Source organism: Schistocerca piceifrons, chromosome 3 (assembly GCF_021461385.2).
Source record: "Schistocerca piceifrons isolate TAMUIC-IGC-003096 chromosome 3, iqSchPice1.1, whole genome shotgun sequence".
NCBI classification, from domain to species: domain Eukaryota; kingdom Metazoa; phylum Arthropoda; class Insecta; order Orthoptera; family Acrididae; genus Schistocerca; species Schistocerca piceifrons.
Genome location: NC_060140.1, coordinates 185,721,387 through 185,744,079, shown reverse-complemented (window position 1 = coordinate 185,744,079; position 22,693 = coordinate 185,721,387). Strand labels below are relative to the sequence as shown.

General features: G+C 40.4%; 1 protein-coding gene across 1 annotated transcript in view; it reads right to left on the bottom strand.

Annotated features, from left to right (window-relative positions):
- Window positions 1–20,690, bottom strand: part of LOC124789893 (protein-L-histidine N-pros-methyltransferase-like) — a 296,829-nt gene extending 276,139 nt beyond the window's left edge. Inside the window, exon 1 of the mRNA XM_047257413.1 lies at window positions 20,177–20,690. Coding sequence (XP_047113369.1) covers window positions 20,177–20,401 — 225 coding nt within the window. The 5' untranslated portion in view covers window positions 20,402–20,690. The remainder of the gene's footprint in view (window positions 1–20,176) is intronic.
- Between the last annotated feature and the right edge of the window lie 2,003 nt (window positions 20,691–22,693).

Sequence of the window (22,693 nt, the reverse complement as noted above, 5' to 3'; positions counted from 1 at the left end):
CTGAAAAACATTAATATATATTTTTTTTTAATTCAAAATTTTTCGTGAATTTCATTTCACTATCTTCTGTTTAACAGGATCATAAAATCTATTTCAAACTAATTCACGACAAATGCCGCCAGGTCTCAGGAGGACTGTATCGCGATATGCAATGCTAAACAAAGGGGTTGAGCAAAACTAATTACTAAATGATGCAGAAAGATACAATTCTTGCATTCATCATTCAGTTATTTACAGGAACTACAGAGAAGTTAAAAATGGATTATCAATCATGAATTATCACCATGCTCCTCATCGAAGGCAGTACAGTGCCATAACCACTTCGCCGCCTCATTAGTCAAGATCCAGAAAAATATTTACAAATTAGGTACTACTATTGAAGTAACATACTAACAACACAGGAAAAAGGCAAAAAACACTCACGAACTATAGCGCAGAACCACCCAAAACATCGACAGGAGATTCCAAGCAGCTAACAGCGTTGATTCCAGCTTTCAGCCACTGCAACGCTTACTGAAAGCCATGGCTGCCTAGAAGGATGACAACACTGAGACGTTTCCACAGAAACGTAAACAAAATCGCGTTACGTGACTGGTCGTAGCAGACAAGCGGAGTAGCCGCACCAAGCACACTGTAACTGCCAGAGTTTTCCCTTGCCGTATGAACTGCATATTTGCATATTCTCCTGAGAGAGAAAAAAACGCGCCGTCCAATAGCGGCCGGAAGCACTGCAGGCACCCTGACTCCAGATACTATAGAGACATTCCACCAACTAATTCTACTACTATGCAAATCGTTTGGCTGTTGTGGACGCTGCAAATGGAGACTGCAATGGATCACAGAAGATGCTCACAGTAACCCGATTTAACAGTGCACATTAATACACTGAAGCGCCAAAAGACCTGATACAGGCAAGCGTATTCAAATACAGACATATGGAAATAGACAAAAATGGTTCAAATGGCTCTGAGCACTATGGGACTTAACTTCTGAGGTCATCAGTCCCCTAGAACTTGGAACTACTTAAACCTAACTAACCTAAGGACATCACACACATCCATGCCCGAAGCAGGATTCGAAACTGCGACCGTAGTGGTCACGCAGTTCCAAACTGAAGAGCTTAGAACCGCAAAGCCACACCGGCCGGCGGATACATTGACGTTCATACAGTGGGGTTAGTGAAGTTTGGTGGCAGGGTGAACAGAACTTCTGGTCAGATGATACACAGTTACAAATACAAAATCGAACATAGGTAATGTAAGAGTTGGTCTGATAATAAGAAATGGGAATGTGAGTAAGCTGCTACGAACAGCATAGTGAACCCAGTAGGAAAAATAAGACATGCAGCCAACACCCACCACAGGAGTACAAGTTTACATGCCAACTAGCTCTGCAAATGATGAATGAGAGAATTTATGGTGAGATAAAAGAAATTATTCAGATAGTTTACGGAGACGAAACTTTAATTTGATAAATTGCCACAATTCGGTAGAAGGAAGAGAAGGAAAAATTGTAGGACTATGGAAGAAATGAAAGAAGAAGGCGCTTGGCAGAAATGTCCACAGAGCACAATTTTATCATCGCCAGCACTTGGTTTAAGAATCATGACTGAAGGTTACATACGTGGAAGAGACCTGGAGACACTGGAAGTTTCAGATTGATTACAAAATGATATGACACATTTCGGAACAATATTTTAAGCTGTAAGACACTTACAAGGGCAGTGCGTACTGTGAGCATAATGTATTGCTATATGTTATGAACTTTGGATCAAAACCGAAGAATTTGCTAAAAGGCTAGAAATTAAGGAGATGGGACCTGGATACGTTGAAAGAACCAGAGGTCGCTGAGAGTTTCAAAAGGAGCATTCGTCAACGATTGACTGAAACAGGGGGAAGGAATACAGTAGAAGACGAGAGGGTAGTTTAGACAGAGGAAATAGTACACGCAGCATAGTATCAATTTGGCTTAGTTGAAATCTCTGTATATCACAGAAGATATCAATTTTAATAAACGAAGGGAGAAAATATAAAAATGAACCACATGAAGCAGGTGAATGGGAACACAACGTCTAAAATGTGAGATTGACAGAGAGTGCAAAATGGCTAAGCAGCAATGGCTAATGTACAAATGTAAGGATATTGAAACACGTGTAACTAGGAGAAAAATAGATACCGCTCGCAGGAACATTAAAGATGTTTTTACAGAAAAGAGAAGAAGCTGTATGAATATCAAGAGCTGAGATGGAAAACCACAACTAACCAGAGAAGAGAAGGCCGAAAGGTGGAAGAAGTATACAGAGGGGCTATGCAAGGGAAATGAATTTGAAGGCAATGTTATAGAAGGAGAATAGGAAATAAATGAAGGTGAGATGGGAGATATGATACTGCGAGAAGAATCTGTCCGAACACTGAGGATCTACGTCGAAATAAGGCCTCCAGAGTACCCGCGTGACTTTAAGAAGAACGTAATAATTGCAGTTAGAAAGAAAGTAGGTGGTGACAGGTGTGAATATTAACGAACTACCAGTTTAATAAGCCATGGCTGCAGAATTCTAACACTGTTAGAAACCGATCTCGGTGAAGATCTGTTTGGGTTCTAGAAAAATGTCAGAAGACGCGAAGCAATACTGACCCTACGTCTTACACCTTAAAAGATAGATAGAACTTGTATAGAAACCAGACGGCAGTTATATGAGTCGAAGGGCATGAAAGGGAAGCACTAGTTGAGAAAGGAGTGAGACAGGATTGTAGCCTATCACCGATGTAATTCAATCAGTACATTGAGCAAGCAGTAAAGGAAGGCATAGACAAATATGCAGAAGAAATTGAAGTTCCAGAAGACGAAGTAAAAACATTAATTTGTCAGTAAGTGTCATATCAATGCACACTCTGATGCACGTTGAAAATTTAATTCTAAAAATTTTGAGGTTGTTATCAGAGATAGCACGGGACTTGGTAGTGAAGCTGAGCGGAATGGACAGTTTCTTGAAACAAGGATATAAGATAAACATCGACAAAAGCAGAACTAGGGCAATGGAATGTAGTCTAATTAAATCAGGCGATGCTGAGAGAATTAGATTAGGAAATGAGACACTTAAACTAGTATACGATTTTAGCTACTTGGGTAGTAAAATAACTGATGATAGTCGAAGCAGTGAGGGTATAAAATGTCGACCGGCAATGGCAGGAAAAACGCTTCTGAAGAAGAGAAGTGAGGTAATATCGAATATAAATTTGTGTGTTAGGTTTTCTGAAGGCATCTTTCTGAAGTGTAACCTTGTACGGAAATGAAATGTGAAAGATAAGCAGTTCAGATAAGAAGAGAGTGGAAGCTTTTGGAATGTGATGTTACAGACGAATGCTGAAGATTAGATGGGTAGACTACGTAACTAATGAGGTGATACTTAACAGAACTGGGGAGTAAAGAAATTTGTGGCATAACTTCACTAAAAGAAGGGATCTGAGACATCAAGGAATCGTCCATTTAGGAATGGAGGGAATGTTGGGGTAGAAATTGCAGATGATGTCGATGATGATGATGATGATGATGAGGTCCCATACTCCGAGGAGCGTAGGGGACGATGCGGAAAACCCGCACCGCCGTACTAGCCAAAGTCGTAGCGGAGGTGGTTTGCCATTGCCTTCCTCCAACCGTAATGAGGATGAATGATGATGAAGACGATGCAGACGACACAACACTACCCAGTCATCTTGAGGCAGGGAAAATCCCTGACCCCGCCGAGAATCGAACCAGGGACCCCACGCGCGAGAAGCGGGAACGCTACCTCAAGACCACGAGCTGCGGACAGAAACTGCAGAGGTACACCAAAAGATGAATACAGTAAGCAGATTCAGTAGGACGTAGATTGCAGTAGTTACTCGGAGATAATGAGGCTTGCACAGGATAGTGTAGCATGGAGAGCTGTACCAAACCAGTTTTCGGAAGTAAAACCGCAACAACATACCCACATCATGTTCAACGCCATATCATTTGCATACTGTCTTTAACGCAATGGTCCAAAAATATAAAAATTATTGGGAGTCAGGTTGGAGCCGTATGAAGGGCAATGCTGAGTCGTATCATCTCGAGCGTACAACCCTATAGTACATGTATACAATTGTGCGTTGGATGTATTGGGTGGCCAAAAATCATGGGAAGACACTGGGACACGAGTCGGTTCTCGGCTACCGAAGCCTTTGGCCTCAAATCGGTGGGCGATTAGGCTCAAAAGCAGACCGTCCATGGTCTGTGCGGCGGTTTACGTGTGTCGAAACACTGTCTCTACTATACTGAAGATCCACAGTAGAGAATGTAGATCTAGGAAACCCGAATCCCTGAATAATCAACTATACGCCATGAGCACTCCATCTTGCACCAGTTATCATCCTACTTTAAAAGTCAGTTGACTCGCGACGTCCTGGTATTTTCATTACAAACCTGTCTGTAACAGAATGTTCGGATATAGTTAATACACTCGTGTCATACGCCAACATTCGGGTGTCATACAAGACATCTTCAAATGTAGCAGTCCCTCTGTTGTCTTTAGACCACTCATCTTTTATTTTCTATAACTAGAGGACATCCTCAGTTTTTGAATCATCGAACAGACCAATTCATTTGCATCACTCTTTTTCTATCTGTGAAGGTGCCCAAAATGAAGTTTCGCAGGATTAGACAAGAATATTCATATATTTTTGTATCAAAAGTATGTTTCGTATATTTCTTATTATTTCGTGAATACATGTAGTCAACAGCGGAACGTAATGACGCACGAATTTCCACGCAAGGAATCTAAAGCTAATCTCGTTCCATTTTAGAGATTTGCTTACACTGTTTGATTTCGTTATTAGGTACAACACAGTTAAACCGGCCGTTTCTCACGTCGCTTTTTTTCCGTAGGAGAAAAACAGTCGACAACTAATGGAAACAATAGTTAAATGTAAACTGAGCGTGAACAGGCGTCTGAAGATGAAACTGTCAGTTCGAAAACGATAGGCGTTATTTGTGTAAATAAATAACACTATTAAAAGTGACTGGCTGCTGTTTTCTTCTTCGTAAGGATCAAGTTTACATTAAAATGTACGTCTGTTAAGGACCTGGAAGAGTATTGGTTGTTTTTATCTTTCCACTCGTTATGACGCTGTCGATATCGCAATGCAAAGATCACGATAAGAGACGTACGATTTCTTTTTCCCGTAACCCGTTAATCAGTTCATCAGACTTTAACTTGAAACGACGTAATCAATCATATTCGTGTACTGATGACATCACGCTAAAGCAAAGACTAAATCTCCCTAACTTGAAATTCACGTTGCTAATGCTTGCGAACGAAGATAAAAAACGACAATGAAACCAAGTGTTACCTTTCATGAAATTGTCTAAACGCTTCAAAATCTGTCCAAACAACGCCGCCAATGTTTTAATTTCGTTTAAATACAAAATATAGCATTTCTAAAATACTTCTCACAGTACAAATGGATAACATGTGGTCTGCGGAGTTTGAAATTAAGGGAGTTTGTTCTCTCTGAAAATACATAAAAAACGAATTTTTTAGCTTAAAATGTTTTATGGGTGTCTACTTTATTGTACTGTTCATCCCAAGTTGGCCAGAATATCCGTTACCGAGTTACAAGACAATCTGTGAAAAAATATCTCCCAAGACCGTTCACAGCGAGAAGAAGAATAGTCAATATCGTCGCCAGTGTGGCAGCATGTAATTTCAACGACAGCCTAACAGGCATTATGGAAATTATGAAAGCGCTCGACCTTTAGATCGGACCAGTCTGTTACAACTTCTGCACAAAAGCGGATGAAAAGCGTATCGAGCGAGCAGAGCAGCGCATGACAGAAGCTGTCAAAGAGGCTCGCAGAACCAACATACCCACGAAGAGGAGTGAGGGGGGATCTCCTTTTTTATCTGGAAGGACTGATGTACGGTCCCGCGATCGCTGACTAGACGTGTGTTTAACTTAACTACAAAAAAATGTAACCCAAAACTTCAAACTCATTTTTCTCGAAACCATATTTCCCAAATCCCCGGGAAGCTAGTCTTAAGAACAGTACATACGATTATCATCGGAATTTGATGACGGCGTTCTAAATCGAATTCTCTATCAGCGTACGTAGCCATTTTGTGATATCATCAAAATATCTTTCCGTATACGCTACTGTCTCGACTTTTTGGGCGAAATGAATTATATATATTTCAAAAAGTCACCATTTTGTTTGACCTTCATATTTTTTTCAGTTATCCTCCGTACTGAAAATTAGTTATACAAATTTATTTTCTTACAGATCTACTACGAGTGCTTCAGGAATTCCTGCCGACGACGAATGTTGTGGCTGCAAGGGGCTCTTTACCCGGTGCTGCGGTTACAGGGAGCAGCTTCCGATGTAGGGTCAAAAACTTCTTAAAGGCAACAGCGTAAGGAATAAAACTATATCATCAGATTTAATATTACTTTTTATTTACTTGTAAAAATACACTGACGCAAAAAAATCGCAACACCAAAAAATAATGAATATAGTAATTAAGTTTCGAGAATACATTTGTCTAGGTAACACATGTAAGAGACTAACATTGAAAGATCACAGGTTAATGTAAGCGGGAGATAAGTCGTTTCAAATGTGAAATGGCGGTACATTAATAACCGGTGTAACCGCCAGAACCCTGAGTGCAAGCACGCAAACGCGCGTGCATTGTGTTGTACAGATACCCGAAAAAAGACCCGTCGTCCAGAGGCAGCGTCTTTCATTCATAAACAAAACGTCTTTCTGTCCCAGGTTCGAATCCCTCCGCTGCTTAAATTTTGATTAAGAATCAGCATTGGCGTCCGAAGACTTCCAGCATAAGAAGTCACCCTCAATTCTGCCAACGACCTTGTCAAAGAGGGCGGAGGAGCGTACAGACGTTCAGGGCACTCGTTTGTTCTAGGGGTGGGAAACTGCCCCTACAGGCAAAAATCAATTAGCTCTTTATTCACATGAAGCGTTAAGTGCTATTGACAAGGGAATTCAGATCGATTCCGCATTTCTGGATTTCCGGAAGGCTTTAGACACTGTACCACACAAGCGGCTCGTAGTGAAACTGCGTGGTTATGGAATATCGTCTCAATTATGTGACTGGATTTGTGATTTCCTGTCAGAGAGGTCACAGTTCGTAGTAATTGACGGAAAGTAATCGAGTAAAACAGAAGTGATTTCTGGCGTTCCCCAAGGTAGTGTTACAGGCCCTCTGCTGTTCCTTATCTATATAAACGATTTGGGAGACAACCTGAGCAGCCGTCTTAGGTTGTTACCAGATGACTAATAAAGTCATCAGAAGATCAAAACAAATTGCAAAACTATCTAGAAAAGGTATCTGAATGGTGCGAAAATTGGAAGTTGACCCTAAATAACGAAAAGCGTGAATTCATCCACATGTGTGTTAAAAGGAATTCGTTAAACTTCGGTTACAAGATAAATCAGTCTAATCTAAAAGCCGTAAATTCAATCAAATAACTAGGTATTACAATTATGAACAACTTAAATTGGAAGGAAAACATAGAAAATGTTGTGGGGAAGGCTAACCAAAGACTCCGTTTTATTGGCAGGACACTTAAAAATGTAACAGATCTACTAAAGAGACTGCCTACACTACGGTTGTCCGTCCTCTTTTAGAATACTGCGGAGTGGTGTGGGATCCTTACCAGATAGGACTGACGGAGTACATCGAAAAAGTTCAAAGAAGGACAGCGCGTTTTGTATTGCCGCGAAATATGGAACAGAGTGTCACAGAAATGATACAGGATTTGGGCTGGACAAGATTAAAGGAGGGCGGTTTTCGTTGCGACGGAGTCTTCTCACGAAATTCCAATCACCAACTTTCTCCTCCGAATACGAAAATATTTTGTTGACACTGACCTACATGGGAAGGAACGATCACCACGATAAAATAAGGGAAAACAGAGCGAATTGTGAAGGTAGTTCGACGAACCCTCTGCCAGGCACTTAAATATGATTTGCAGAGTATCCATGCATATGTAGATGATGTCAGTTTGTGTGATGGAGTTTCATGCCTCTTGCACTTGTTCGCTCAATAAAAGCCACGGTTAATGCTGACTGTGAATGACGCTGGAGTTGTCGTCCCATATGTTCTCGACTTCAGACAGATCTAGCGATCAAACAGGCCAAGGCAATATTCCGACACTCTGCAGAGCATGCTGGGTTACAACAGCGATATGTGGACGGGCGTTATCCTGTTGAAAAACAGACCCTGAAATGCTGTTCATGAATAGCAGTACAACAGCTCGAGTCAAAGACGTCCAAATCTGCAACCATGGTGCGTGGGACAACTACGAGAGTACCCCCGCTGTCATACAAAATCGCAGCCCAAACCATAACTACAGGTGTAGGTCCTGCGTGTCGAGCGCGCAGACAGGTTGGTAGGATGTTCTTAAGTGACCTCCTCCTAATCGGCCATCACTGGCACCGAGGCGAACCAGCTATCATCGACAGACCTCCGCCCTACTCTCCAATAAGCTCTCGCTTAACACCTGTTTAGTAGCAAATGGTGCTGTCTGGTGTCAATGAATGCAAGTTACAGGGCGTCTGTCTCGGAGCTGTCCTTGAAGTGACTGATTTGTAACCCGTCGTTGTGTCACTGTGGTGCCAACTGCTGCTCAGATTGCTGCTGCAGATGCAGTACCATGCACCACAGGCCCACGAGAAAGACCGGCCGCGGCGCGTACATCACGAAGGTAGTCCTAAACTCGCTCGCTCAGCTCAGCAGACAAAATGCGTTTCTAAACCTGTTAACTCGCAGCTAGGCGTGTAAATACTAACGAGAATTGCATCTTCCACTGGAATCTGCTACTATGAAGTCTTGCTGATTAACAGTACTACAGCAAAATTTAATTTAAGATCAATACTCGATATAAATGGTATAACGGCTTGTTTACAGCGTTTAGTCTCTTCTGCTTAACAGTTCTCATTATGTGGTGTCACCGCCAGACACCACACTTGCTAGGTGGTAGCCTTTAAATCGGCCGCGGTCCATTAGTATACGCCGGACCCGGGTGTCGCCACTGTCAGTAATTGCAGACCGAGCGCCACCACACGGCAGGTCTAGAGAGACGTCCTGGCACTCGCCCCAGTTGTACAGCCGACGTAGTTCACTGACCAATACGCTCTCATTTGCCGAGACGATAGTTAGCATAGCCTTCAGCTAAGTCATTGCCTACGACCTAGCAAGGCGCCATAGCTTTGATAATTAATATTGTGAAGCATGTATCATCAAGAGCGATGTGCTACAAATGTGGATTAAAGTTAAGTATTACAAGATTTTCGTACTTTATTGCAATTCTCAAGCCATTGTCCTGTTCCAGACCTCACGCCAATCTGCGTGAGCTTAACGCGTGCCTTTCGGCTACTTCCGAGTGGCGTGGCTGTCTTGCTACGCCACTACACATTACATGCTGGAAGTGGTGCGTTATGCAACTGATAATCATTTTAGCATGATTTTATTTTATTGTACGCCAGTGCAGCCGTAACAGATTATAAGTAGGCCCATGGACTTCTCATCATTATAGGACTAATAACAGTAAGATTCCATAATAGCGGATTCCAGTAGGAGATTCAGTTTTCGTTTGTACGGACACGCCTAGTTACGAGTTAACAGGTGTAGAAATGTAGTTTGTCTGCTGATTTAAGCGAGCGAGAGAGCGCAGGACTACCTTCGTGACGGACGCTCCGCGGCCTGTCTTTCTCGTAGGCCTCACACTAAACACGATGTCTTCTGTCGGTAGTAGCCCGTGAACACCGCTGCCAGCAGTTATGTACAATGGCTACATTCCTGCCAAGTATTTCTGCAATATCTCAGAAGGAACATCCGGCTTTTTGTAGTACTATTACACGACCTCGTTCCAACTCAGGCGGGTGTTGATAATGGCGTCTTTTTGCCTCAAAGGCATTCATACTAACGTCAACCCACCTTGTCCGATCTCACAGGTAACAAACGCTCACCACCGTTATATCGTGTATTTAAAGCAAATTGGTTTGCATCATCATAGTGGTGCTCTTGTCCGCAACTCGTGGTCTTGCGGTAGCGTTCTCGCTTCTCGCGCACGGGGTCCCGGGTTCAATTCCCGGCGGGATCAGGGATTTTCACTGCCTCGAGATGACTAGGTGTTGTTGTGTCGTCTTCATCATGATCATTCATCCTCATTACGGTCGGAGAAAGGCAATGGCAAACCACCTCCGCTAGGGCCTTGCCTAGTACGGCGTTGCGGGTTTCCTGCATCGTCCCCTATGCTCCTCGGAGTACGGTACCTCATCGTCATCATAAAAAAAAATAATAAAAAAATAAAAAATGGTTCAAATGGCTCTGAGCACTATGGGACTTAACATCTGAGGTCATCAGTTCCCTAGAACTTAGAACTACTTAAACCTAACTAACCTAAGGACATCACACACATCCATGCCCGAGGTAGGATTCGAACCTGAGACCGTCGCAATCGCGCGGTTCCGGACTGAAGCGCCTAGAACCGCTCGGCCACAGCGGCCGGCTCATCGTCATCATCAGTGGGGCTCTTAGCGCCGTTCTTATGCGACTGGCGCGAAATTGGAATAGACACAATCTTTCAGATGTAGAAGTACGCCTACCAAGTTTAGTTTACGTCCCAGAACTCCATCTTGGTACTGGAATTTTTTCTCCGTCAGCGTAATAACTAAAATCACCTATTTTTCACGCGATTTCTACGAACACGTTGTCACAATGCAGTTTGTGCGTTGAATTCAACTGCGAAATTGTTTATTGTTTGTCACACTTATAGGAAGGAGGTGGAGTTGCGGTGTTGGAAAACTGATATTTTTTAAATTGCATGATCTACAGTAATGAGACCGATCAAATGCAAAGCATTGAAAATTATGGGTTGTGTTATAGTGGCACTTTAAAGTAGCGCAGAAGCGAATACATTCAACCCAAGCTATATATCGATTTCATACGGTATCAATAAATTTTATGAGTCTTCAAATCTGTGGGCACTCTCTTTAGCACGTAAAGTCCGTAAAATTGTTACCTGAGCAGGTCTGCACCCTTCACACACAATATATTTCCACTCGTAATGTCCTCTCTGCAAGACAAATAAGGCAGGAATGCGTGAATGTTATGAAGAGAGAAATATGACGTCATGGAGAGGGGCAGAAACGATGGAGGATGGGGGAGGCTGCTTGCACGCTGACTAGCAGCTACAGTGTATTCACGCTAGATTGGAGCGTTACGTGGTCATAAAGCAAACTCCCATCAGCAGTTCCACAAATGAATGTGCCAGTCACTAACGACGGGACCTACGCACTGAACCCGTCGCCTCGCAGATCAGCGGCGTAATCTTAATCATTCATATGCACTACGGGCTGTTGTCGGAAGAGTAACTGCGGATTCACAAGCAAACAGTGGCGCTCGGGCAACGTGATGCTCGGCCGCGCACGGCGCTGCGTACTTATTGTGACTGCGGGCTCTGCCGCAAACATTTGTGAACTCTGGCATGAAAGAGCCGGGAATTGCAAGTCAGCGCACAAACATGCAGATGGCATCAAGCCGCGAAACAGCTGCTGCGTGAAACGCAAAAGGACACCCTACTACGTCTCATTTCTGTTGTCCGGCAGAATCACTGGTGCGCCAACTGTATTGTCGACTCTGATCACATAACGGTTCACAAATATTTCTGAAGTTCGCTAATCTGTTCACGACGGTGCAGAGATAGCAACATACCCGAATACTGCACATTTTACACCACTACCTCAAGCGGAAACACACAAGTAAAATTGCGTGCCTACTGGAGCTGATCCACGGTGGAGGGGGTAATTATTCAGGGGGGGGTCATGCCTCCACCAAATAATATTTTACTAAAATCGTTTATATTTTTTGATATATCAGTTCCATAGTTCCTCACCTAACTTTCGGAAAACGAAGTGTCACGAAAACTAATCGTCTCAAAAATTATAAGGAATGCTAAAACATGATAATCTATGTTTAATACATAATACGCGGGTAATCCCAAAAGTAAGGTCTCCTATTTTTTTATAAGTACATAGACCTGTTTATTTCAACAACGGTTTAAATCAGTTTACAGCTTGAACATTTAGCTGTTTTTCGACATAATCACAACATCTGTCGATGCATTTTTGTAGACGGTGTGGCAGTTTTTGTATGCCCATGTCATACCAGCTCGCCGCCATGATGTTCAGAAAGTTATGAACCTCTTCTTTCACCTCCTCTTCGGAGCTGAATCGCTGGGACCACAATTAACGCTGACAGGTACTGTGAGACTCTGAAAAAACTCAAATGGGCAGTTCAGAACCGGAGAAGAGGAATGTTGAGCAAGGGCGTACACATTCTCCATGACAACCCTCGCCCACACATCGCTCGGCAAACCGTTGCTCTCGTGCAATAGTTTCAGTGGAACATGATCACCCACCCACCCTATAGTCCTGACTTGGCGCCCAGTCACTATCACCCGTTCCCTAGGTTAAAAGAACATTTGGCCAGAAAGCGATTCAGCTCCGACGACGAGGTGAAAGAAGAGGATCATAACTTTCTGAACAGCATGGCGGCGAGCTGGTATGACATGGGCATACAAAAACTGCCACAACGTCTACAAAAATGCATTGACAGAAATGGTGATTATGTCGAAAAATAGCTAAATGTTCAAGCTGTAAACTGATGTGAACCATTGTAGAAATAAACAGGTCTTTGCACTTATAAAAAAATAGGAGACGTTACTTTTGGGATTACCCGGTACACATATGCAACGCAGACACATTTACGTACACACCATTATAAATGAATGAGAACGATTTTTTGTGCATTAAATTACACTTGAAAAAGTTTATTCAAATGCTTTGGACTATACAATAGTTTTGGTCTGTCTGTCTTCGGCAGAAACAAATTTCTCGACTGTCCCACTCGTGAGCATGCAATATACATATATTTACATACATTTAACAAATTCCTCACGTGTTTGTACATATATTTCATCCTATTTCATCCGTGTCCCTAGCAGATTTCACCACGCAGTTTCATGCGAATTCTGAGGAAACTTGTCTGCTAGTAACTGAATGCAGTTTCGAGAAAAAGAAGTGTCCTTGGAAACTGTCCGACACACTGCTCTTTTACGCCATGGGATTTTAGAGAGGACGCTAATGTACCTGCGGTGGTCGGGCGGCATTATCTTTGACCCCGAAACACTATGTGGCTCAAGTATTCAACAACGAAAATGGGACACTAATTGCACTTTATAATTTTTAAGCATTGCAAGTCAACTTATTACAGGAAAGAAATGCAAATAGGTCGTTTCTGGACGTTTTCGCTTCTCACCCCTTCTCATCATCACTCCCACCTCCAGCGGGTGTTTAGACCAAATTTGGCTGAAATTGCTCCAGGCGTTCTTGAGTTATGCTTTAACATCACGCCTTTTCGCCCCGACCCCTCGGACTTAGCGATACTAGAGGTGTCCTACGAACTCAGTGGATTTTTCCAGACAGCAAATGACATGTGTATCAATTTTGATAGAAATTCTTCCAAGCATTACGGAGATACACTCATATGTCTGTCTGCCTCTCTCTCTCTCTCTCTCTCTCTCTCTCTCTCTCTCTCTCTCTCTCTTGCCGTCCCCACCCCAACCCCAATTCTACAGTTGAAACATCAAAGTGAGTGTCACCAATAAGCCTAGTGACCCCGAATACTATGGATTTGCTACTAGTATCGGTCCCAACCTCAATTCTGAGGTTGAACCATCACAGTGACTGTCACCAATAAGTCTAGTCACCCGGAATACTATGGATTTGCTACTAGTATCGGTCATTATCAAATATTTTTACTTATCATGTCTTCACAGTATTTTCATTTAAATAATAAGTCATATATGTAAAAAATTGACTGAAACTGCTCCAGACATTCCTGAGTTAAGCTTCTATGTTACCACTTTTACAGCCCCATCGCTATGAGCAGTAGGTGGTTCTTACCACCATAGAAATCTTCACAGACACAAGCACAGTGTACAAACATTTCAACATAATTGAATCAATGATACTGGAATGTACAGAAGAAGAACAAACAAATAACAGAAGAAAATAATGACTGCAGTTTTAAATTTTACATGTGAAAGAGTGTTTAAACATTATCAATAAAATGTCAAAGAAAATGGTTAGAAACAATAGCAGTGCTAAGTGCTAACTGAATTACTGATAATGGTGGCATGTATATTTAAATTATATGTTGTGAAGATTGTGATGTCAAAGCAGTGAGACTCTGTTGCTATTATAGTTCCCACTTCAACTACAAGATGCATGTAAAATAGAACCAATGTAAACAAATTGCTATTTCTATCATTACTATTATTAAAACATTTACACATTTTATTGTTATTATTCTTAAAATCATAGGAATCTGTGGTACGTGAAAAATAGGGATAATAGAAAATTATATTTGAGAGAAAAACAGGGAAGAGGGGGGGGGTGCAGAAAATATGGAACTATGATCCCCTCCAGATATCTGAATCCTGGATACATGCATGTATGCATGTGTTTGTATGCTTATCCTTGTTCCATTAAAAGCGGACATACAAAATCCAAGATGTTTGTATCTAGATTATCGATTAACAGATATGGAAAGAAGGTACTACTGATACATGAATGCACATCCCCCCCCCCTCGCATGAAAACACAGTTCTAATCAAGAAACAACACACAATGCTGCAAAACATGAAAACTGAGGCAAACAAGGAACAGAAATGGAAGGAAAGAGATAACTCGAATACAAACTCAAGAGCATGTTAGGATGAAACTACAGGTCCTGTATATCCCACATAGAAAATGAGACCAACTAAGGCCGCACAAGAATAAATAAATTTAAAAACTTTACATTGATGGAACATGAAGTAGATGCAGGGTCCAGGATACAGACATTCAGAAGTGAAGAAAGGTGAACAGTGGTGCCAAATGCACAGAGGTATTTAAACAGTTATTCTTCCAGCAATATATACCAAATGGAACAGGAAGAAACCCCAGTGAGTGTTACACAGGCAAGTACCTTCTGCCATAAAATTCACAGTAGTTTGCAAAGAATGGATGTAGATGATCACAGAGATTAAACCGAAGAAAGTAATTTTTATCACTCAGTCAGTTTTTTGCAGACAGTTCTCTCTTTTTTCCTGACAAAATGTAATTAAAGGTGGAGAAAACTCTCTATTATTTTTCCTTTCATGATTATTACAATTATTGTGCAGTGGCAAGAACCCACAGGAAAACTACATTCACTGAATTTTCCATTGGTGCTTGGCAGAGCACATCTCTTAATGTATATTTATTCGACCACGAATCAGCTTTCAGCTTCTTAGGTCCTACACTCACATATTTTCACAAGTGTTACACCCTGTATACAAATTTTGCACTTGGGTACCTCCAGTGCCCCTCTCAAACATGATGCCCCACATGGCCACTTCTGCTGTAGTCCCTGAACGCACACATCACATTCTGTAAATCCAATCACGAAGGATAGAACTCAAGATGTGGATCGAGGCAAGTTCTTCTGTGTATTATGACTACTGCTAATCTTATCACACTGATAGTTGCGGGAATTACTTATATATTACTTTACATACGTATTCTACCAGAAAAATAGCTACTTTGGGAAAAGGCATTTTCCTTCTTGTACATTACTCTGTTGCTGCTTTTTACTTCAAACAAAGCATTTGTGTAACATTACAAACACCACTATCAGCTCTCTGTATACGATACTGATACAGATATTAGAGTTATGCAGAATTTACGGCCTGGGTCCAAATGTTCTGATAAATTGCGGGAGGTGTGATTAATGTGGGATTCTTTATCTTTTTTTCGCTTTTTTTAATATTGAGGGATTTTCAGCAACTCCCTGATGTCTAATGGTATCATGCTACAGGTCATTCCACAAGAGCATAACATGACATTCTGAATGCCAGAGAGGGATGCACAGTATGTATAAAATTATTTAATCACTAGAACTGTGGTAGTGAACTGCAACATTCATCCTAATTTCACTCTTCATATTAACTACAGTAACTACTCCTTCCCTGCTGAGCAGTATATTATAAACTTTATTTTTCTGTGAAATCATAATTACTTTGGTTCAAGGGCAGCATTTCTACAGCAACTGTTTAAATTATTTATTTTTGGGCAAATTATCTTTTCCATGCTTGAATTTAGTAGTAATACAAGGGGCATTAAAAAAAAAAAAAAAAAAAAAAAAAAAAGAGAAAAAGAAAAGAAAAAGAAACGAGCTGGAGTCTGGAATGAGCAAAGCAGTGACAGGAGGGTAATATCGAGGCATATGTGGTTCTGTCCAGAGCGTGGAAGTTCACACCCCATTGCTAGAGGGCACGTGTGCACGTCATGTGACTATACAGAGCTAGCAGCAGCATGCATCAATTGTCCAACACTGCCAGTCGCAGGTTGTGCTGACATTCTTCTTTGACCAAGATGGCCCCCTTCTGATTCACTTTCTGCAGCACGGGACAACAGTGAATGCCCAGCATTACCCACAAACCTTGACCACCCTTAGAAAAGCGATCAAATCAAAATGACCAGGCAATCTCACCTGTGGGGTCATTCTGCTCCAAAACAATGCAAAGCCTCATACAGCCAACACAGCTGCAACACTCCTGCAGAAATTCAAATGACAGGTTCTCAGCCACCCTCCATACAATCCAGACCTCTCTGCCTGTGATTACGCCATTTTTGGTACCCTCAAAAAGGCTCCAAGGGGCTAACGATTCACCTCGGACGACGATGTCCAGCTGTACATGTGGAACTGGTTAACATCGCAGCTCCAGTAATTTTATGAGATAGCCATTCACCACCTTGTGTCACAGTGGGACAAGTGTCTCAACAGCCAGAGTCAATACTTCTAACATACAGGTACTGGTTTCTGTAACTATGCCTCCAGCTCGTTTATATAAACAATGAACAAGAGCTATTGTCAGTAAAAATTTAAACTTATAAAAATTTATTCATAACTACTGCATTATGTGGACCCATGGTAGCCTAGTCAGTAGAGTGCTCTACTGACTCCAGAGTCCAGCCCAGGAGGTCCCAGTTTGAAACCAGGGTAAGGGCAAGTATTTTTCCTCATGCCATTCCCTCCGGGACAGCTGTCAAAATGAGTACTGGGGATCTTTCCAGAAGATCCACCACCTAGTTCTGCAGGCAATAGAAGGGCTGCATTCTACCCGCAGTTGGGCCAATAGTACAGTCCTGGGGTTACATAACAGACTTTACCTTTTTCCAATTGCATTACGTAACTGCCAATCACTTGGTATGTATCAAAGATATAGTGCACTTATTCACTTTTACATATGTTCAGTTACTGGGTGTGGATCATTTTCTGAGGGGCTATTCTGACAGCTGTTTCACTCATGTCTACGTCCATGACCATTAGAAGGGAAGTTCATGTTGTTCTTTATGATACAGAATACAACAGGAACAGCACAAACTGTATAATTTACTGATTTTCTTTTTAGTGCTGTTTGTTACAGCTACCACGCACGGATTAAATAATTTTTCTCCATGTTACAGCAAAACTTATCTGAAAATTGGTCTGTGTAAGATAACAGTGTACAATCGTATGGGACATTACAGATGATAATTGAAATGATAAAAAATGTTTTAATATAAATTATACTGGTGACAGTCCACACAAATCGTTTATTAATAATCTTATGCAATCATGGTGCCTAATGATTTGGCCATATACGGATAGAGGAATTGGTAAGTATCAGAAAAGAAATTTATGGCACAACATTACTAAAAGAAAGGGACAGTTAATATTTTAATATGAGAATGTGATGACAGTGGAACTGTAGAGGGAGATGATAGCTTGGCATAAACAGGTTCAAAAAGGATATAGGTTACAGCAGTTATGCTGAAGAAATTAAGAGACTTAACCAGTTTTTGGACTGCAGACTTGAACAACATCTAAATTAATTTATCGATGTATTTTTCAAAAAGATTCTACTGCAGGTGTAGTTGATGACTGAGCTTGACTTAGAAACAGTGTAATAATAAAATTTTTCATTTCTTAACACCATGTACATTACTTGTAATCTGAACTCCAAATAAACATCACTCTACTATGTAGATTTTCACTAACTTCAACAGGTAAGTAAATATTGTTTGATCATTACCATCGAAATGGAAAACATTAACACTGTCCAGTTGCATACCATAGCACATAAGTATAAGGAGTTTTCAAAAACCTAAGTGTGACATCAATTTTTATGGACCTACTACTGTTTCATACAACATTTTTTATACACAACATAGTGCACCAGTGTCAAGGCTAAAAATACCTTATTTGAACATGTTGTTAATGACACTGACATGATGGAAAGCTACATATTATTTGGCTCTGACTGTGTACTAGTCTCACTGTTCTTTGTATATGCAAGCATGTGTCACTGTTGGGAAAGAAACATATTCATATACAGCAACATAACAGCACAGTTGGTGGCACGATAATTAAGAAGTATATAGGTGAACAAAATAAAAAAAAGAGACAAGTAGGCCTATCAATGTTTTAAGACAATATGAGCTGTGAACATAAATGCTTTCTTTACTGGAACATTATTGTCCAATGATTATCTGAGGTTACGTATGTATTTCAGTTGCCTCATTAGTAACTGAAATTTATTTTTAAGGAAGCAGAGAGAAATATGTCACACCTTCCAAAATAAAAACATAGCATACACTAACTGTCGAGAAAAGCTAGGGTAGGAGCACCTGAGGAATTAGGACAAGACACCTAGTGAATCATACAACCTTAACAACAACATCAGACAGTACAGAATTTTACATTGGTTGCAACAATGTGATACAGGTAAACATAGTAAACTATGGAAGCCAACAATGAAAATTTAATACATTATTTTGTGGGAACATAGTTTTCCTCTAAAACAAAAACCAAAAATTGCTTGAATACTTTTCACTTTTTTACTATGCCAGCCTTCACATTCAGATACGCATTCCTTATATCTGATCATGTTAATCACCTAAACAAATACATAATATGAACTTTGAAACACATTTCACTTTAAACCATGAAAGTAATACATCTCAGCTCACAAATTAAAAAAGAAAATCCTTTACACTGTGAAATAGCTAAGGGTAGGAATACGTCAATAATATGGATTCTACAGTGTATCACATAACTGTATTTTTTTTCTTTAAAAGATAGTCACATCAAAAAACTAGTTACGAGGCAACTGTTTCCATGTTCTAGAAGTAGAACCACAAAGAATAAGATTAGTATGAGTACAAGCAGTTTTCAGTGCACTGCATGTGGTATGGAGTACCCGCATCCATATAAGTAATGTTCTACAGAAACTGAAACTACAGTCTTTCAGTGATATTTCTTACTTACTTTTCCAAGCAAGAGAACACAAAAACTATTCATGCCCACACTAAGTGCACTCTTGTTGTTACTTGTATTCACTCACCTCTGAAGTTTCAGTCTTATTCAAAATCTACTCTCAGTACATACTAACATCCACTTTAACTTTTTGTTAGCTAAATAATTTTCTCCCAAGAAATATAGTTTACACAATCTTGTCTAAGTTTCCGGATAATACAATGAAATCTGCTACTTGGTTTTAAAAACAAAAATTCCCTGACATACGTAAACAATGAACTATCAGTACTACTTAAGACATGATAGAAGGCCTATTACTCGAACTCCATCGAATTTTCATCACGAGTGTGTGGATACACAAACGAGACGGCTTTCTAAGTGTGTAATGAAAAGAAGTGACATACATAAGCCAGTACTGAAAAAAAACTTTATTGCCACTGTGGGATACAATTTTTGAACTCATAATCAACAGAAGCAATGGAAACGCTTTTAAATGGCACTCTCACCATTCAGTGACACTCTAAGGTATGGAATTTCGTCTAGAGAATAACATTCACTACCAGACACTTGCATTCAACGAACGCAGTATAAATTAAACAGTTTAATGCCATGTTTATATTCAGCAATAAATACTCCACTATTCTGCTACAACAGATTGGTAAGGGCACGATTCTTTCCAATAATACTATCAAGTTTACTGAACATATGCCAGCAGCTGAACATAATCCAAGCAAAAATAAAAAATTTACTTACCTGTCTCTTGTCCATTCTTTGCAGCTTCTCGTCCTGTAGATATTTCAGGTATAATGTTCTTGCGAGGGATCCATTTGGTCTGTAGATTCTCTCGTAATCGAAGTTAGACGTAAGACTGCTGCCACTTCCGTCAAAATGTTGTACGACTTGAGTATTACTAGCATCAATCGTTGTGTTCTGTGATAAACATGTGTTACAGTTTTCGTAATTGCTGCACAGTTCCATGATATATTTTTCTGCAAAAACACTTAGTTCATCTGATGAAATTTGGTAGACTCAGGAATAAGCTACAGTTTAACTAAAGGCGAATTTTCGGATGTCAACAACGAATGCAAAGTAGTAGCTTTCGTAAAACGCACAAATATTACTGTCTGAAAATTATGACAGTCAATCACAAAGATACTAATTCATTAACGGAAGAACCAAGAAGAACAAATTCAAGCTAAAACAAGATGTACTAAATAAATTACCGATAATTACGCGAAACGTCAATGTTTACTAACTTTGTGGAGCCATATTGCGACCGTTGTGCGCCCTTGCGGAGAGAGCATGAACGACACAGACAAGTGACGGAGGAAGTGCCGGGAGAGAAGCGGTGAACAGCTGTTCACTCATCGTACTCTCGCAGAATATGACACCTTCTGCAACCGCATTGTATTAAAGGCGACAATGAAAATGTGCTGTTCCAGCAGTGCCTTACCCAGCTTTACTACTTCTAGTATGATAAAAGAAAAAAACAAATAAGTTAAATATATTTCAATTCTTTTAATTTAAATCTGTTTTTCATACTAGAATGTCGTGTTCCCAGTTTGGCACAGCTTTGCCACAGGAAACACGAAAGCGGTCGAAGACGTCCGTCTTCTGGTCGACTCCTGATCCTCGTCAGAAGGAGGCTAGTTTTTGATTACGCAAAGACTTCTATTATTTGGAAAAGAACAACCCGGATTTCTTTACGTAATCAGTATGAAATTTATATTACCTAAGGGACCTTTAACAATGAACAACAAAAAAATTGCATTTGCAAGTGAAATCATTAAGAAATGGGGCAGCTATGAGTTGTATAGAAGACAAGGAGCGGCCTTCTGTTTACGACCAGGATGCCGCAGTATTCTCTACTGTAGTAAAGGCTGTTTGATATTTACAAAAATAATATGACATGGAGGTAAAAAATATATAAAGGAAAAGAATAGAATAAGAAATCTGGTAAACACTAAATATATTCAAACAATTCTCACAAGCAAATTAGGGCTTATTTATAAACAATATTACTTACATAAGTACTTTTCTAACTGTATGGTGCGATCAGATTTCAGCCTGTCCTGTGCTAGCTCCTTGGTTCACGTTTTTGTCACAAATTACAGTCATTACTTTTCTCCTTCCTTCAAGACAATTCTTGCACCGTTCAACACATTCATAACAATAACTTGCCGGTTTACAGTATCGAACATAAATTACTCGAATTTTATTAATTAATAATGTTGTCTGCACGCTGGCAAGACCGCTCACTTTTATGGCTTAAGACGACCTTCTTTACGCTTTCACATTACAAGCAGAAGTACGATAAAATCTGAAGATCTACAAAAGATTTTATTGTCATCTTTTATTTAGTTCAGCTTCTGTTAAAATGTTTCTTCGACTGTGAAATCGATGTATTAGTGTCCGCGCTAGATGCGCATCTTTACATTTACGTAAATTATATAAAACAAATGTCTTGCAAAGAATAGGTCTCATCTCATAAGTTGATCATTTAACATACAGGTAAATGAATGCCTTTCCAAGGGTACTCACAGCTTTCATACGACGGAAATCCCAATAATATTACACACTTGACATTTCATTATTGATAAATGAATATGCCAAGTTGCCGACGACGAAGATTTAAGAATTTTAAAGCATGAAAAGCTTCCACAAACGCATGCCACTGCCATCAGATTTCCCTGAACGCCTGTCACACTTCTTTTTGCTTCATTCACACCTGTGGAAGCTGTGTAGTAGTTCTATCGTATTTAGAGGACAGGGGCCGTCGTCCCTTTCAGGTAGCTTAATTCAGGCTTTTGTAATAATTACTGAAATTGATCTGCAGTCAGTTTGGAAAAGTACGGTACTCACCGTCAATAATATGACTAATAGTTTCCTTCACTTGATTCCACTGGAACATTAATGGAGACCAAAGTAGTCCCTGAAAGAAGATAAACCGATATTTGTTGCGGTGTACTCAGACGGTAATATGACGAGACAGAGATTTATTTTACAGGGGGGAGTAACAACAATAGAAGTAAACTAAACACAAGTGACAATAGAGCTGGATTTATTTTCATCAGGCTGCAGACGAAACAGGTTTGATAGTAGCGCTAACACATACTGTCACTCCGGCAGGTAAGTAGCATTGAGATTATACACTCCTGGAAATTGAAATAAGAACACCGTGAATTCATTGTCCCAGGAAGGGGAAACTTTATTGACACATTCCTGGGGTCAGATACATCACATGATCACACTGACAGAACCACAGGCACA